Genomic DNA, 18,183 nt, shown 5'->3' on the forward strand with positions numbered 1-18,183 from the left:
ACTTTGCATTTCCATTTTCATCTTAAATGACTTGGAATCCAGAATGACTAAAACTGTAAAACTTTATACTGGCTTGAAATGAAATGAAATCCTACTGGAAATGGAGAAATTATTAAAGGAAATTTATGCTGACCAAAAATAAAGTTTTAAAAAATATTACACACCAGTCATTTCAACATTCTGTCTAGCAGCATGTGATCTTTTTGTATAAGTTCCATTTTTTAAAAAAGATTATGTATTTCAGAAGTATTTCATATTAATGCATTATACCTACTTGAGGTTACACTAGTTAAACAGATAACAACAACAAAAAAAAAATCTAACAATTCCACTTGCTTCCTTTAGGTTAAGACACCATGCTTTCAATACCAGAAAAGGGTCCTAGATAGTCATTCTGATGAAATACAAATTCTGTTCCATAAAGCTTTAATCAAAAAGCCAAGTTTTCTTTTTTTACTTTTTTTTCACTTCTACTACAACCTGAAGTTTCATCATTCAATATATAAATTTACTTTTCAACGAGAGTATTATAGTCACTCTTAACAATAATAGGACACTAGGATATTGGTGTTTTACAACTATACATAAAGCATAAATTTTAGCTTTAGAAAGCTACATTCAGCTTGATTCTGGTTTTAAAACGAAGCCACTCTCATACTAAAGTGCTATATATGGCACTACATCTTTTGCAAAGCTATGATTTGGTGGAATGTTGCCCTAAAAAACATCATGGAAAACCATAAATCAGTAAAAATTCTGTAAAACTTTTACCAAATTACCATCTAATCAATAAAAGAATGTAGTCACTCTTGTTCCTGAAAATATAAAACAATTTAATCAGAGCCTTTCAGTATGTCTGATGCTTTTCTTCTTTGGATGGGGAATTGTACTTGTTATTTCATAGATCCCAGTCAGGCATATAAAAATTAGGAAATGATCATTTGGGATTACCACAAAAGGATAACAGAAAAATAAAACTTTCCAGAAAGGTTTTTTGACTTTGTTATTCATGGTTCTGTTCTTAACAAAGCACTGCTTCATGAAAATAGCCCTAAGTGATAAATTTACTTAGTTTTTAAGTAAAATATTCAAAACATTTTAAAATCCTAAATAATTTGATATTCTTAAAAAACTGAGGATATCATTGCATTTTTATTTTCTCAGTATTTAATCTTGGTATTTGTAGCTGGGAGAAAAAAAACACAGTTCTAGTATTGCTCTTGCTGCTTATGATAGCAATTCACTTCTCTTGAGCATCAGTTGCCCTATTTATAAAGTTAAAATAGTGCCTGATATATAAAGCAATCAGCAAATAATTCTGATATAAAATGTATGCTTTGGCTACTTCAAAAAAAATATTCTAAGGACAAAAGGAATATACAAAATACTTTCGATGTAAAATTAAATTTTAGACCAGACATAGGTTGGCAAACTCCTTAAAGGGTTACACAGTAAATATTTTTACAATTTGTGAGCTGAGAGACAAAATCAAGGCTATTACATAGGTACTTATGTAACCCTATTTAAAAATGTAAAAGCCTCTTTTAGCTTCCTTATAAAAAGACAGGCTATAGGCTTCCATTTCTTATCTCCAAAATAGGTTTATTAGGGTTATTGGAACTAAATGATATAGTTAATTCACATGTAATTAAAGATCATAAATACACAGTATCTATTACAGCTCAGTAAATATTAGCTTACATTTAATACAAAGATGGAGGTGATAGGGTCACTGCTTAATAGGTGATATATGGACCAAGAGCCATGCTCTTGACAGTATTTTCAGTAAGTGGTAAGTGTGTGCTCCTAACACAATGATTCTTACCTATCTCTTGGGATTAAGTTTACTTTCTAGGCATGATCTATATTTTTCAGAATGCCTCGAGTCAAAAATGTTTGGCTTTAAGATAATTAAAATGCCACTGGGTATTAAACTAGAGAACCAATATGCCACTATACCTGATACATCTAGGAGAGGAAACAAAACTGGCTATGAGATAATTATTGGAGCTGGGTGATGGGTGTATGAGGATTTAGTACACTATTCTCTTACCTGTTTGAAATTGGTGGTGTGCTGGTAGTTGGCTCTCTGGGATGGAAAATGCCCTGATTTTCTGCATTTACCAATTTCCATGGTGTGAATACTCCTACCACGGCCAATTTAAGTTATCAACATGTCACTGAAGGCAGAGTTGGGAACAGATATGCAAAAATGGCTCCCAAGAAGTAGAAGCCAGCTTTCTGTAATAAACTTTTTAAAGTTAAAAAATATATTAAACCGAAGATTATGGAGTAAATTAACTATTCATATCCATTAATTTTACAATCGAAATACAAAGCCTGTGTTTACTATTGTGATAGCCTCTTATCTACCACGACCATCCCAGCCTAGATTGAGAAGCAGTTCAATATTAAGTGATACTGCACTTTAAGCTTCATCTTAGCTTTCACTGATATATATTTAAGAAGCATTTTAAGTCTTCCCATATACTCCTCCAATAAATTAAATAATCTCTGAGCAGTTAAAAATATCATTTCTTCCTATTGTCATTTTCCTAGCTGCTTGTAAGCTTACTAGTTTCAAGAGCCATACTGATGTGCTTTTTTGAACCAAATTTACCAATTTATTCATTCCACTAGCAAGAACGACACTCAACATAATTAAAAACACAGAGGGCTTCCCTGGTGGCGCAGTGGTTGGGAGTCTGCCTGCTGATGCAGGGGACAGGGGTTCGTGCCCCGGTCCGGGAGGATCCCACATGCCGCGGAGCGGCTGGGCCCGTGAGCCATGGCCGCTGAGCCTGAGCGTCCGGAGCCTGTGCTCCGCAACGGAAGAGGCCACAACAGTGAGAGGCCCGCGTACTGCAAAAAAAAAAAAAAAAAAAAAAAAAATTGCAGAAACTTCGGTTGGTTTTTCTTAGACTTCTTTAAATCACTAAAGATTAATCCAAAATACTTATAGCACTAACTGGCTAAATACTGACAAAGTATTCTACTTCTGCCATACCCTATTATTAAATGACTAAACTACTGATATAAATTCAAACTTTATTCTTATTTGCTCACTGTGGGAAATATCTAAATCACAGAATTGAGGAAAATTAATCTTGTTTTATGTAAACTATAAAAGGCCAACCAAAGTCAAATCATGTTTCATAAGATGAACAATTTTAAATTAGAAGCCAATACATAATGTTTGTCTCCCAGAGAAACCCTGGAAGTTTTAGTTACTTTGTCTTTTATTAACAATGTTTGGGCATACTAATTTTATCTTTTCTTAATGCTATTTTTAAAGCAAAAATGGAGGTAAGAAAATATCCTTTACTCTTGAAAATATTTTTAGCATGGTCTTACTAAAATTAAAAACAGCATTTAACAAAGTTAGCAGACAAAAGTATTAAGAGCATGAACTGGAGTGTGTAGTCTGTCTGGGTTGAAACTGGCTCCATGATTTACTAGCTATGACTTTAGGCAAGTAACTTAAACTCTTTGAATTTCATTATCTCATTTGTGAAATAGCGCTAAATACTCTTAAGCTTCTTAGGGAATAATTAAGATTGACATTATGCATGTAAAGTACTTATACTGCCTAGCACACAGTAAGTGCCCAATGTAAGCATTAACATTATGATGGTATAGAAAATCAAATCCAGTATTTGCAAAATGTCTAAATGTCAAATATCAAAGAAGTCAAAATTCAATCTCACAAAAGTCTTGTTATATTTAGTCACTGAGTCTTTGGATAAAAAGTTTTGAAATTAAGAGATGAGAACCTAATTTGAAAAATACAATTTATATGAATCATCAGTAAATTCTTCCTAGAAACACAAACTATGTCCATTTATCAGATTCTTACCAGCATAAGCCTGAAAGTCCCCTTGTACCTATAATTACTTTTTTATTTTTTTGTCTTTAAGTATCTTGAGTAAATCTTATCAGTTTGGTTGATGAGATATTGGAAGAAACCACAGAACTATACACAGCACTAATACACTATTATTACAGAATGTTTGGTCTCTCCTGTCATAAATATTACCTTATACAGCTGTTGGAAACCTTCACAAAAGAAGCTATAATATTTTTTCTCTTTATACAAATACAATTAGTTGGTTTATTCAGTTGCAATTTTTTTATTTTTATAAAATTTTGAAAGTTATGATCATCGAAGTTTTAAGAATTTCCTAAGCTTTTTACATAAGTAAATTTCAAGTTCACAGTCTGTCAATTTTGAACTATTTATGATTAAGGGGAGGCTTAACAGTAATATCTCAGACAAGGAAGACGGCATTAATTCTGCAGGCAGTTAGCAATGAAAATGCTAACCCTGAACAATCAGTCACTGACCATTTCCTTACACAGTTTGAGTAAAAAGATGTAGACTACAGAATGGAAACAAAAGTGAATATAAAACTTATCTTCCCCAAATACAGTTCTACTATACAAGTCTTGACGTTTACCCATGACATCAACAAAAATTAATGCACTCAGGGAATTAGTTCTCTCCCCCACTGGTCAAAAAAAGGCATATATATTTTTAAGTTAGAAAAAGTGAACGGCAATTTGCAAGCAAAAGAAAACCAGATTCACATTCTATTTACATTTGTTCTATTCACAGGTCAAAATTAAAATGTTTCTTTTCATTAGTTAAAAGTAAACACTTAAAAAAATGCATTTTACTGCATCAATACTGTGGGGAGGTAATTCTGAATTTAGAAATGCTCTCTAGAGCAAAATTAACTTAACTTTGCGGGGGCCAACTGGCCTATCATTCAGATCTTTAATAGCAGCCATAGCTTCATTGTAGTTTATCATGGCAACAATGGCTTCCCCTGTAGGTAATCCTTGCTCGTTATACTGTATTGAAACTGAATCAGGTATGATTCTGTAACCATGGAAAAAGTCTAGAATTTCATTAACATTAGCTTTAAATGGAAGATTCATTATCTTAATGGGTGTTACTCTACCTGAATTACAATTTAATTTTGGATCAGGCATAAATCTCCCCTCAGGAAAACTTCCCATATTACGCTTTCCAAAATCAAACTTGCCACCTTCTGGGCGACCAAAATTCACAAAAGGGCGATGACTTCTAAAATCATCAGGGGGGCTCCTAAACTCCTCACCAGGAAGTCTAAAACTGTCAGTAAGTCTAGGGTCCTCCTCTGGAGCTTCCCTGAGGTCTTCCTCCGGGAGCCGCCTGAAGTCCTCATCGGAAGGGCTTCTAAAATCTTCCTCCTGGGGATTCCTGAAGTCCTCATCAGGAGGGTGCCTAAAGTCTTCATCTGGAGGACCCCTGAAATCTTCATCCAGTGAGTGCCTAAAATCTTCCTCTCGGGGGCGCCTGAAATGCTCCTGGGATGGCCGCCTGAAATGTTCCTGAGGCGGCCGTCTGAAATGCTCCTGGGGTGGCCGTCTGAAATGCTCTGGGGGCGGCCGCCGGAAATGCTCCTGAGGTGGCCGACGGAAGTGCTCCGGGGGCGGCCTCCGGAAATGCTCCGGGGGTGGCCGCCGGAAGTGTTCCGCAGGTGGCCGCCTGAAGTCCTTCTCAGGAGAACGCCGGAAATCCTCCTCAGGAGACCGCCTGAAGTCTTCCTCGTGGGGCCGCCTGAAGTCTTCCTCGGGAGGTCGCCGGAAGTCTTCCTCTGGAAGTCGCCTGAAATCCTCCTCAGGGGGCCGCCTGAAGTCTTCCTCAGGTGGCCGCCTCCATTCCCCCGGGGGAAGCCGTCTGAAGTCCTCCTCAGGAGGCCGTCTCCAATCCTCCTCAGGTGGCCTCCTGAAGTCTCCCTGGGGGGGCCGCCTCCAGTCCTCCTCAGGGGGTCTCCTGAAGTCTTCCTTGGGAGGCCGCCTGAAATCCTCCTCAGGTGGCCGCCTCCAGTCCTCCTCCCGAGAGTGCCTGAAATCCTCCTCCGGAGAGTGTCTGAAGTCCTCTTCCCAGGAGCGCCTGAAGTCCTCCTCAGGAGGCCGCCTGAAGTGTTCCTCCCGAAGGTGCCTGAAGTCTTCAGGGGAGTGCCTGAAATCCTCTGGGGAATGCCTAAAGTCTTCTGGAGGGCGCCTTTCAGGAGGTCGGAAATCCCCCTGGGGATGCTTGAAATTGTCCAGTTGCCTCAAGTCCTCCTGCTGATGCCTAAAGTTTTCAGAAGGGCCAACCGAGTATAATGGTAGATCATTTGAGTCAAATGAATGGGAATGATCATCTCTGTCACATGACTGTGAATGGTCATGCATTCTCTCACTGGACATTGAAGAAAAATTTACACCAAACTCCCGCATTTGTACCTCAGATATGAGCCTTAACAATACCTCTGTCCCCAAGAATCTTCGTCGGTTTAAACGTTCAGCTTTCATGGCCTGTTCTTCTGATCTGAATTTCACCAATGCTTCTCCTAGACCAACTCCTTTGTCATCATAAAGCAAGTAAATGTCATCCTCAGCAAGAGAAAAGTCTGCAAAGAATTTCTGCACTTCAACTTTTGTAACATCAAATGGAAAATTTCTTATATATATGCACAGTTTCTGGCCAGAATATCCTTCTTGAGAGTATTTTTGTGAAACGTGTCCAAGCCTCTCTTTCTCTGTTGACGCTGGTCTTTTCTTTTCATAACAGTCAATGAACTTCAGCATCTGTTTTCTAGAAACTGGATCAATATGAACTGGACGATACTGTAAAACAGTCTTATGTAAACCCAGAGCAGTGTTATAGTCTTTCAGAGTCTTGAACATCACAAAGGCATATCTTGTTCTTCTTTCATCCTTATATAAAAACCTAATCTGTTCATTAGTCAGATCAGTATCTCTAAAGAAATTTCTTAAATCTCTTTTGTTAATACTTAGGGACAGATTTTTTAAGTGAACATAAAATCCAAGAGGAGAACGAGAACGTGTTCTTCTGGGAGATTTTGAATGAGATCGTTTCCAAAAATGTCTATCATTAATTCCTCTTGGTGGAGAATGTTCTTCAGTCCTCATAGAAATGTCACCCTCCTTAACTGCATTACCTCCAAACTCAATCCACTGTTGTTCCGAGCCTTGCATTACTTCAATAAATCTTGAACCCATAAAACTTCTATGACATTTAAGACCTCCTGAAGCATCGATACATGAAGCAAATTTTACTATGGCATCACCATTATTTCGGCCATCATGATGCTTTAAGAAAATTACTCCATCCACACACAAACCAGAGAAAAAGACACGTACATCATCTTCGTTTACTAAGTAAGGCAAGCCTCGTAGAAACAAGTAAGGATTCTCTGCCTTCAATGGCCGTGTCTTTCTTGGCCTTAAATCACCTTGTCCTGTACCATTAGTATGAAACCCAGCATCTTGATTAATCGGAGAGCCATATCCAGAATTACTTGCTTCTTCTTTAATAGCCTCAACAAAATTAGATAAGCTGCCAACCCCTGGTGCCCCAGATCCTGGTCTCTCTCTTCCCATGCGATCAGTTCTTTTCATTTCTATAGTCTTCTGCATTTCTGCCTTACTACTAAGAAAAAGCTCTACAGATGAATCCTTGATAAACCCTCCTGAACGACTTATGGCACGTCTTGCATCTTCATCTGTTGCAAAGATAATAAAAGCCTCCCCAACTTCCCCTCCAATTATATGCACTCCTCCATCAGGAATAGTCAATCCCGTGAAGAAGTGACGAATATCCACAGGCCCCGCAATAAAAGGAAGCCCCAGTAAACGGATGACTACAGCCATGCTGAGCTCAAACCACAGCAATAATGACCTGCAGACAGAAAGGTACACATAATAGCAAGTCTTATTTTTGAAGTACCTAATTCCAAACTAAGCTTAATAGTTACTTGGTTCCTACCTTCTTCAGCATTTATAAATGAAAATAAGACATGAGTTCACAAAGATATTGACTGTATCTAATTCTTAAAAAGAAAAAAAGGAATAAACTTTCTCCCAACTAAACATACAAATAAATAAACCAGCTACTTTGAAGAAACATTTCCTATCACCTATCCTATACAGTATGAGCATCAAAAATATCACATCTTCTTTGTAAGTCTGCCAAGTGCTACTTCACAACAAGACCAAACTATTTTCAGACATATCTTCTACTGAAACATGGGAGAGAGAGCTTTGGTGATTAAAGAATTTTACCAACCACAACGAATTTTACATACTTAGAAAAGGCATCTATGGTCAGTATATAATTGCTGCTCATGATAATAAACTGCTTACCACTAGTGTACCACTGACCAGACATAAAGTACAGAAGCCACATGTACCTAGATGTACTATTCTACCTTGCATTTTTTTTGGTCAAGCTTCTGTGAAACGCCTTAAGCTCTGGATATCTTACCTTTTTTTTATTTCTTGGAGACCTGTTAATTCTGTAAAAGCAACTTAACTGTGGAAAGAAAATGAAATATAATTAATCCTTGGACCCTGCAATTGATCTTAAACAACGCCAGATTAGGATATTCACTTCAGAATTACCTATTAAAAGTGAAGCAATATAAGAAGCACAACTAAGGGCATTACGAAATGGTTATCTTTGTTCCAAGGGGAAATTAATCATCCTTCAGCAAAAAGAAGGTACAGATTCCAAGTAGACATCGGCAAATTATTTAGAAGCAAAAAACCTGAAAATTTAACAATCGGTCCTTGATTGGAAGTGACATGAGGAAAAAGGTGATGGACATGTTATATATTTTGATTGGAGTGTTGGTTATATGGTTGTATAAATTTATCAAGGCTAAATGAATTCTATCCTTAAAGTCTGTGCATTTCACTGTATATGAATTTTATATCCACTTTAAAAAAAAAAACTGTTCTACAAGTAAAATGACAATTTAACACCCAAAATTCCCAAAACACCTTCTATTCATTTCCACCCATGAAAAGACCAACATCTAATTCATTATGTCCAACTCTCCTGCAAATCTCCTCCCTTTCAAAACATAAGACCAAATCAAATTAATAAATGATACAGTGAACACTAATGTTTCAAATTCAAAAACCAATTTTTAAAGCAATAAATCCAAGACCAATGGCTACCATTTGGACACAATTTTACGTTCTACATATACACCTCACATTTCTAAACATGGAACCAAATTTCCTGATTCCACTATAAATAAGACAAATAATAAAATATCCCTAAAATCTCAATTACTACTACTCTTATACTCAACTATTGCTGCTCCTTATCTTAAACTCCTAAAAAACTAATAAAATTCATCTTAAGCCAGAAAGAAAACATTCAGATAAACACAGAATGTTATGATGCTAATGTTTATTCCATTTCAAACAACTATCCTGCATTCTACCGAGGAAACCCAAATGAAAATGTAGAAAAGTAAAAATATAGTAAGAATATATTAGTTTGGGGCTTCCCTGGTGGCGCAGTGGTTGAGGGTCCGCCTGCCGATGCAGGGCACACGGGTTCGTGCCCCGGTCCGGGAGGATTCCACATGCCACAGAGCGGCTGGGCCCGTGAGCCATGGCCGCTGAGCCTGCGCGTCTGGAGCCTGTGCTCCGCAACGGGAGAGGCCACAAGAGTGAGAGGACCCCGTACCGCAAAAAAAAAAAGAATATATTAGTTTGGAATGTTTGGGGATATCAGTATTAACAACTGAAAAATCTGAATTTAATATTCCTTAAGGAAATTACATCTAATACTTTCAGATGTACCCAAACAAAGTAGTCTTAACCAAGTAAGTTTTTAAGACCGGCTAAATTAATGATTATAAGTTTATGTTTTTAGTGTGCAAATAAAGGTTGTTTTAATTCAGTACTTACAGCTAAGTACCACTCATCCACAAAAGTGGTGTCTGAAAACATGTTCTTTGAGGTCTGCAAGGCTTATTTTCCTTTGAAAAATGTCCACAGATTACTTTTTAAACTACAAGCTAAACTAACAAGGATAGCAAGAAATTAACTGGCACATTTTACACATCTAAATTATCAATGCCAAACTGATATTAAAAATATTAATGAGTTTTACTATAAAATATTTGCATGGTATGTGAGGGAGGGGCAGAGGACATATGGGAAATCTTTCTACCTTCCACTAAATATTACTGTGAAACTAAAAAACCGTTCTAAAAAATAGTCTATTAGAAAATATCTGCACTGTCTCCCCAACCCCACCCCCACCCACCCCCACCCCCCCGCCAAAAAACGTGTATAAGCTTAGTTTCTTCAACAAACCAACATCCACACCAACATTTTAACAAAAACTACAAATGGCTTCTGGAATAGTTGTCCACATTACTGTTCCAAGACTTCTTCCTATGCAAAATGACTTAGCTCCTTTTTCGCTTTTAAAATATTTTAGAAAGCAGTGTAATAAACATCATTTTGTCCCTCCTAAACTTTCTTAAAAATTCAAAAAGGAACAGAAATATATCTACAGAAAAAGCTGAGAACATTTCACGGAGTAATTAATGCCAAATACAAAAAAATGTCTTATAGGGGCTTCCCTGGTGGCGCAGTGGTTGAGAGTCTGCCTGCCGATGCAGGGGACGCGGGTTCGTGCCCCGGTCCGGGAGGATCCCACATGCCTCGGAGCGGCTAGGCCCGTGAGCCATGGACGCTGAGCCTGCGCGCCCGGAGCCTGTACTCTGCAACGGGAGAGGCCACAACAGTGAGAGGCCCACGTACCACAAAAAAAAAAAAAAAAAAAAAAAAAAAAGGCTTATAATTTATCCTCCCTAATTTGTAAACAATATTCTAAGTAGTTCCACGAGTACAAATTCGTGAATTGCAGTTCAAGTAGAATATATAAAATGTTTCTTCTAATTTGCCACAAATATAACTGCTGCTTAAACTTTTCTGCCCTTGAGATAGAAAGGTAATGTACCATTTAACCCTCTAAAAAACACACCTAGGAGACCACCTATAAGAAACCAGCTCTGAAAATGAGCATCTTTCCTGTGGTTCCCATGTTATTTCCTTAAGCAAATTCCCCAGAAATTCTATTCTTAGAACATTACACAAAAAAGGAAAACACAAAAATACCCTAAAATACTCTACACTTAAAATTTTTCTACTTACGAATGCAACAAAAGTATTTCTGTGGCTGTGTTGGTTTAAAGACAGTGATCTGTTAGAACTTCTAACCTATGAAAAGAAGGAAGTGGGTCCTTAAGTGCTCATTTAAGGGCAAGTCGCTGAAATTAACAAGCTCATTTTAAATAATTTTGCTAATTTTATCCAACGATTCATCCCACTTAATCATCATTATCACAAAAAAAAAACCCACGAAATGTGCATCTTTTCATCAAGACTGAAAGGGAAAAGGGAGGAAGGCTAAATTTAAATGGTATTATTTCAGATCCATTTATTTTAACTAGAGAATAGCAAGTCATTTTCCAGACATGGTGAGGGGGAGAACACTGCCACTATTTCTTAAAACCTAAAGTTAGGATGAACCACATTTGAAGCACAAACGCAAGAGTTTCCCCTGCAGAAAATAATCTACCCCAGTCCACAATGATTCTTTATGACGAATCTGCCTTTTATCCTTTTATAATGTAGATGTTTAAAATAAAAAACTAAAGGCATGACGACACAGAGCCAAGTCCCCAGTAGGAACCGTAAATGAAGATGAATCCACACGGCACAGGAATTCCCATAACATCCATCATCCTCAAACGGATCATCCGAAGGCATTGCTTCTATAGCCCAAAGCCTTTGTCCATACTCCCAGGGGTCAGAGCTTCCTTCTTTCGCACCAGGCCAAAGTTGCTACGTGGGATCCGATGCTGTAGCCAGACCTTCAGCCAAAAATCAGCCTTCGTATTAACCTGGACCACCCAACCTCCGTGCCTTTCCGTTACACCGTCCCAAGGGCAAACACATTCCGCCCTAACTCGCCAAAGCGTGAACTGTCCCCAAATCTAACTGAAACACTTTAGCTCCCCTCAAGCCTAATGAGCCAGGCCTTCAGCGCTTTTCTGCCACCGCTGACTACGATGACATAGCAAAGAAAAAAAATACCTATGCAATCCTTCGAGATCTTCACTCTCAAGCAGACTGGCAAGTGCACACACACCACCACATGGACGGGGGAGTCGGTATTTAGCAAGGAAAGAGGGTGCCCTAACGACAGAAGCTACGCTAGTTCCTTGCGCGGCCCCGCCTTTCCCTGTGCTTCCGTCCCGGCCGCCAACCCCTCCCAGCCCCCGGCGCCCCAGGGGTAACTGCTTCGCACTTGGCAATAAACACACACCGCTGCTGCCGAGTCGGAACCACAAGGCTGGGGGCGGGGTGCACTCCTCGTCGCAGCAGCCTCCCCAAAACAGGCAGACCCCTGAGTGAGCCTAGAAGAAGATGGCGCCCACTCTCCCCTCTGCTCCGGACAAACGGACGCACAGTTTGTCTGCCCATGCGCTCTCCAGGCGTAACCCACCACCCCGGCGCCCCGGCCACGTTTGCGCACGCGCCCAGACGCTCACCTACTTCCCGTCGTCCAGGGAAGGGAGGTGGCTCCCACAAGCGCGCTCGCTCGCCGTGGAGTTGCTGAGCTCCTGCGCATGCTCGGATTCCAACCAAGCCGGGAACCTGAACAAGGAACAGGAGAAAGCTTCTGAGACAAAGTTCGGGTTAACCCGTTGCTGCGGTGAGAGGCTTCAGTAAATAACAGCCGAAATACACTGGACAAACGTTCGTGATTCCCAGGAGTTAAGAAAAGAGACGCAAAAGCGGAGAAAATTTTACGATTTCATCTTTTCAGCGCTGCAGTTATGTGTTCTAAGCATCTAACGAAAGCCTCTTTGTAAATACTTTTAAAAGACCAGAAAAATGTTAGTGTTGCTGCCTTAGATGTTACAGGTACAATGCCAACACCCAAGGGGCTTAATAAGTGCATGCATATTCAACTTTAGAGACATTTATGAAGTCTGTTAATGTCTTTATACAGTTCTTCCTACCTTTGGGTTTTTTGAAACAGAACACATAAAGCCAATTTTGCAAATTGGGAAGCGAAAAGCACAGTTACAGGCAAGTTCTGTGGTGCCTGCTTTGTAAGAACTGGTGAACAACCTTGTGTTTTATTTTCTTATTTGCAAGTAACAAAGCAGCCCACCACATTTTATAATTACAGGATACATTTATGGGTGGATTCAAAGCTCACTAAGAAGCTATTTACTTTAAAGTATGAGTTTTCAATATCTCTCTCACTGCAAAATACCCATTGTCTTTGAGAAAGAAGAGGTAGTTTAACAAGTGAATAAAAGGTAGTTCTCTGAGTGAGCCACCATTTACTCACTTGGGCAAATAACTTAGCCTCTCTATGCCTCAGTTTCCTCATCTGTAAAATGGGGATAATATTAGTACCTGCCTCTTAAGGTTGCCAGAAATGTTGAATGAGCAAATATATGTAAATATCTGAGACCACATAAGTATTAGTGACTTGTTTCAAATGTCAAGGTGACCCCATAGACAAGCAGAAGATGTCACCTCAAGGAGCTAGCCTCAATGACTAGGCAGCATTTACCTTGATTATTTCCAAAACTCCAGGGTTTGGACCTAGCCTAGCAAGCTCAAGAACCTGAACTTAAAAACTAACATCTATTGAGAGTTTATTATATGCCAGCCCCTGTGTATTATCTCATTTTATTCTTACAACTACTTTTAGAGGTAGGTACTATTATTTTTCCCATTTTACAAATAAGAGAAACTAAGGCATAAAGGATTGCGTAGCTTGCCCCAGGTTACAGAGATAGTATTAACCAGGAATTGAACCCTAGTGGTTTGCTTCCAGGGAACACTGCTCTGAATTATACAGGGAGAGTATGCTATCTTCTGAGGCAGACTCCATGTAAACAAGCACACAGAAACAATGCTCCAAAATGTCAATATTGTCAATATTAATTCACAAGAAGAAACACTAGTAAAGTGAAACTGAGATCAACTCAGGCTGACCAGCACTTTACTGGCTGTAAACACTCTCTATATGAAGTCAAATGATGAGAGGATTGTTTGCTAAGCATGAAAATAGAGCACGAGTTATCTAATGTCAAAAACTGTTTTTCAGTTAAGGGTACCTAAGAAACCCATCTAACCCATCTTAACAAAAATACAGCTGTCATTTAATGAGCACTTACTATAAGGCTCATCTGAACAAGTGTGCTTAGATCAGACTCCTTCCCTTGGAAAGGCTTAGACAGATATTGCCAGCTGCCCTTGTTTTTCGAAGATGACCATCCCCCTTCTATTCACATAGATTTTCTCCAAACAGAACAATATAGTGAATGGCTGTTTTTTTCTCGTCTGCCTTCTGCCTTTCTCTGATGACTACACCATTACAATCAAAAGAAGAAAATTCCAGTCCAGGTAATTGAGTTTACCTATATGGTATTCTGGCTATTGAACAGTTTTTTGAGCCTTTTGTGTGTCAACGTGAAAACGTAATCATTTTAGAAAACAGAAAGAAAGTTTCTGGAACAGCAAAACAGAAGACTGTACCCTGAAACATGGTAACCACACGGAGCTATGACCATTCTTTGGCTCTGCCTGGGCAATTAGTCAACTTTACTAGGCATGTTACCACAACTACAGCACTACTTACCTTCCTGCATGATTTTGCTATCAGACAGTTTTCAGCTGTCCTTCCTAGGTCTTCAACATCTACAAGAACAGCCTTTCATCACTTGGTCTCAGAGTTCCTCCATCTTCTAAACTCCAAGGACCCTCTTGCAAACCCTGACTTCCATTCAATTCAACTGGGATTTATTGAGCATGGACTGTGTGTCCAGAACCTTGCTAAGGCTCCTGACAGACAAAGCTGAAGAAATCACCCTCCTCTTTCCTCAAGAAGCTCATACTGTAGCAGAAGAGACAAGCCCGCATGTGCAGCCAGTCATCACATACAGGAGGACATGTAGAGCATAGGGATTAAGACTGTGGGCTCTTGGATCAGCCAGATTCAAGTATAAATCCCAGCTCTTCCACTTCGTGACTATGGACAAATTCCTTATCCTTAAACTTCTCCATTTGTAGAGGAAGTTAACAGTACCCACCATGCAGGGCCATTATGAGGACTAAGTGAAATAATGCTTGTAAGGCATTTAGAACAGTCCCTAAGACACAGTAAACTCCATTACAGTTGTCCCTCGGTATCCTCAGGGGATTAGTTCCAGGACCCCTTCAGATACCAAAATACAAGGATATTCAAGTCCCTTATATAAAATGTCATAGTCTTTGCATATAACCTATGCACATGCTTCTGTATACTTTAAATCATCTCTAGATTACTTATAATACCTAGTGCAGTATTAATGCTATGTAAATAGTTGCCAGTATGTGGCAAATTAAAGTTTTGCTTTTTGGAAATTTCTGGAATTTTTTCCCAAATATTTTCAAACTGCAGTTGGTTGAATCCATAAATGTGAAACCCATGGATATGAAGAGCCAACTGTATAACTTAGAAATCAAGAAGGTAGGCTCAGAAATCAGAATACCATAGTTCCAAGCCCAATTCTGCCACTTGCTAGCTGTACCATTTTAGTTGCTGAACTTCAGTTTCTTCACCCATCAAATGAAGATGACAATAGTAGAGTTGTTGTGTAGATAAAATGGTCTTATATATGTAAGCATTAAAGACCCACAGTAAAGCACCAGGAAAAGCATATAACATGAAAATCTTACATGTCTCTCTGGTGGCCTGTATGCTCCTTTCCAGTTTGTCCCCTGCAGTGGTTCTCAGGGGCTCACCTACAAAACCTCCAGGAATCACTGGAGCACTGTATGGATACTACTAATTAAATAAAGGAAGTTGCTCAGTTGTGTGTAACAGAAGTCAGATCCAAAAGACTTAACAGAATCAACAAATGAATGATGTGTGGTCAATTAGAATTGAACAGGACCCCAGCATTCTAACTTGGATAACTTCTTGCCTGATGTAAATGAGAGTCTTGTCTCCATGGTAGAAATATGGAGGAGACTGAGATCCTGACTAGTCTATGGATGCTATAGTTAACAGAAAGGAGGCGTGCAGGAAGGGTACTGGATAAAATCTCTGGGTTTCAGTGATGAAGCTATGACCCCCAGATCTCACTGTAGAACCTATTTCTAGTGAACAGGCAGGACCATGTGTGAAACTGGATGTCTCCTTCTGCTTAGGCTTCCTTCCCCTGTGTTCCATCCAGTCCCAGGAACATAAAACAAAAGGAAGAAGCAAGAGGAAGACCTAAGAATCTACAGAGAAATTCTGAAGAGAGAACAAAAGGAGAAAACGAAAAAAAAAAGAGAGAGAGAGAATCCAGAAGACCTTGCACTGGAAAAGGCAGTCTCGTGGAGCCCTCACTCAGCTGCATAAGAATGGACCTTGGGTCTGGAACACTTCCTTACCAAGGGTTAAGGAGCCCACACAGACCGTGCCTGGTTTATTACCTTGTGTGGGAATATGTTTCCTTGTTTCAATCTCAATGAGTACTCTTTTGTCTCTGCTTAAAGCATGTGCCTCATATGGTACCTGACCAACCCCACTGTTATGACTGTCCTCTAAGGCGAGGGAACAGGATTCCTTTCACTGCAGCATGAATGGGTGCAGCGCCTAGGCTAATTACCCTGTGTCAGCAGCAGGGAGAGACCCGCTAGCTATGGGGTGCCGATGCCCATTATTGAAGCTGAGCTTGCTGTGCCTCTTCTCTATGTAAGTTAAGTGCTGTCCCATCCAGGGCTGGACTGCATTGTTTTTTGTTTTGTTTTTTTTTTGAAACTCCAATCAATACCAAGATGCAATGGGCAGACGTGTTTGGAGTTTTCCTCAGGATTGATAATTAGGGCATTGTACTCTGCCTGACACCATGTCATGTGGACACCAAAAAATTCTGTCCATAAGGACTATGGCCAGAGGCCTCGTGGTCTAGGTCTAACCCACATTGGTCCTCTGCTCCCTTCCCAGGGATGAAACGCGGGAAGAGAGCATTGAGCTCCCCTTAGAGTTCGGAAGATGACAATAAACTAGAGAATGAGGGAATGAAGCAAGTTTTGATCTTTTCCATTTCAACAAATGTGTATTAAATGCTTATAATGTATTACACACAACCCCAGGAGACAATGGTGAACAAAAATGGACATGGTATTTATTCTCGTGAAGACTATAGTTCAGGAGAAGAGAGAAAACTAGTGAAAGAATTATTAAACTAAATGTAAATTTACAACAGGGATAAGAGCTGTAAAAGGGAAATACATGTTCCTCTGAGAGTATTTCATAGGAGGGCCTGGCCTGCTCATGGAAGTCAGGAAGAGAAGTGACAGATGAGCTGGAAGGAAAGGAAGAATTAACAAGGTAAAGGGAAATTGCTGGGAAGGGGAAGGGAGGAGAGATGGTGCAGGCAGAGAAGTGCACAGGCTCAGTGGCAATCAGAGAACTGAAAGAAGACCAGTGTGGGCAGAGTGCACAGGACAATGAAAGGCTGCAGGAAGAAGTCAGACCCTGCTGGGGGTTACGGTTCACGTTAAAGACTTTGAGCTCTCCAGTGGAAAACCAATGAACTATTTTCAACAGAGAGGTGACATACTAGACTTGCATTTCAAAAGATTACTCCAGCTGAGGTCTGGAGAATGGATTAGACTGTGGCAAGAGTATGCACATGAAGACAGGTCAACAGGTTATTTTGACTTCCAGTTTAAGGTGACAGTTTGAACTGTAGTTATTTTCACTCCTTTCAGAAATCCAAATAAAATATCAAAAAGGGAACTTTCAAAGGATTTCTGACAAGAATGAAGATGATAGGGTAGGAGACAACAGCAATAAAACTTTGCAAGCAGGAATGAGATGGATAGGTGATCGTTTCTTTTGTGAATCCAAGAGGATTCTGAATTGACAGTGGAAAAAGCTAAGAAGCAACCTTATATGCACCAAATAAGTCCTCAAAGGCTTAAGAGGCCTCAATATCTTCTGCTGCGGAAGGAAGTGAAAACAGAGTTGATTGAACATCAATTTACAAAGCACTGAAGACATGCACTTAAGGCTCTTTCCTTCCAGTACAAGAAACCTGTCTCTCCCCCACTATAGCTGAAGATTGAAGGTTTATTCTCTGGAGAGAGTACGATGTAGGGACAATGGATACAGATGAGATCAGAGGCTCTATGTAGAAAAGAAGGGCATCATGTGAATGATGAAATTGAATGATGAAACTCACACTCTTTTCCCCACTAAAACTGGTAACCAAGCTTAAATCCTTCAGGGAGAAGATTATTTCTGGGGAA

General features: G+C 39.5%; 1 protein-coding gene across 1 annotated transcript; it reads right to left on the bottom strand.

Moving 5' to 3' along the window:
- Positions 1 to 4,709: 4,709 nt before the first annotated feature.
- Positions 4,710 to 12,246, bottom strand: RBM12B (RNA binding motif protein 12B). The gene is made up of 3 exons (XM_082858979.1): positions 12,197 to 12,246; positions 8,321 to 8,368; positions 4,710 to 7,735 (listed from the first exon to the last, which is right to left on the bottom strand). The coding sequence occupies exon 3, from the start codon at positions 7,705 to 7,707 to the stop codon at positions 4,723 to 4,725; it is 2,985 nt and encodes a 994-aa protein (XP_082715105.1). The 5' UTR covers positions 7,708 to 7,735; positions 8,321 to 8,368; positions 12,197 to 12,246; the 3' UTR covers positions 4,710 to 4,722.
- Positions 12,247 to 18,183: the final 5,937 nt, after the last annotated feature.

This window comes from Leucopleurus acutus, assembly GCF_964270905.1.
Source record: "Leucopleurus acutus genome assembly, chromosome: 17".
Classification (NCBI taxonomy): Eukaryota; Metazoa; Chordata; class Mammalia; order Artiodactyla; family Delphinidae; genus Leucopleurus; species Leucopleurus acutus.

What these genes read in the sequence shown, in the direction of transcription:
- RBM12B (XM_082858979.1), bottom strand. Translation starts at nt 7,707, where the DNA reads ATGGCTGTAGTCATCCGTTTACTGGGGCTTCCTTTTATTGCGGGGCCT.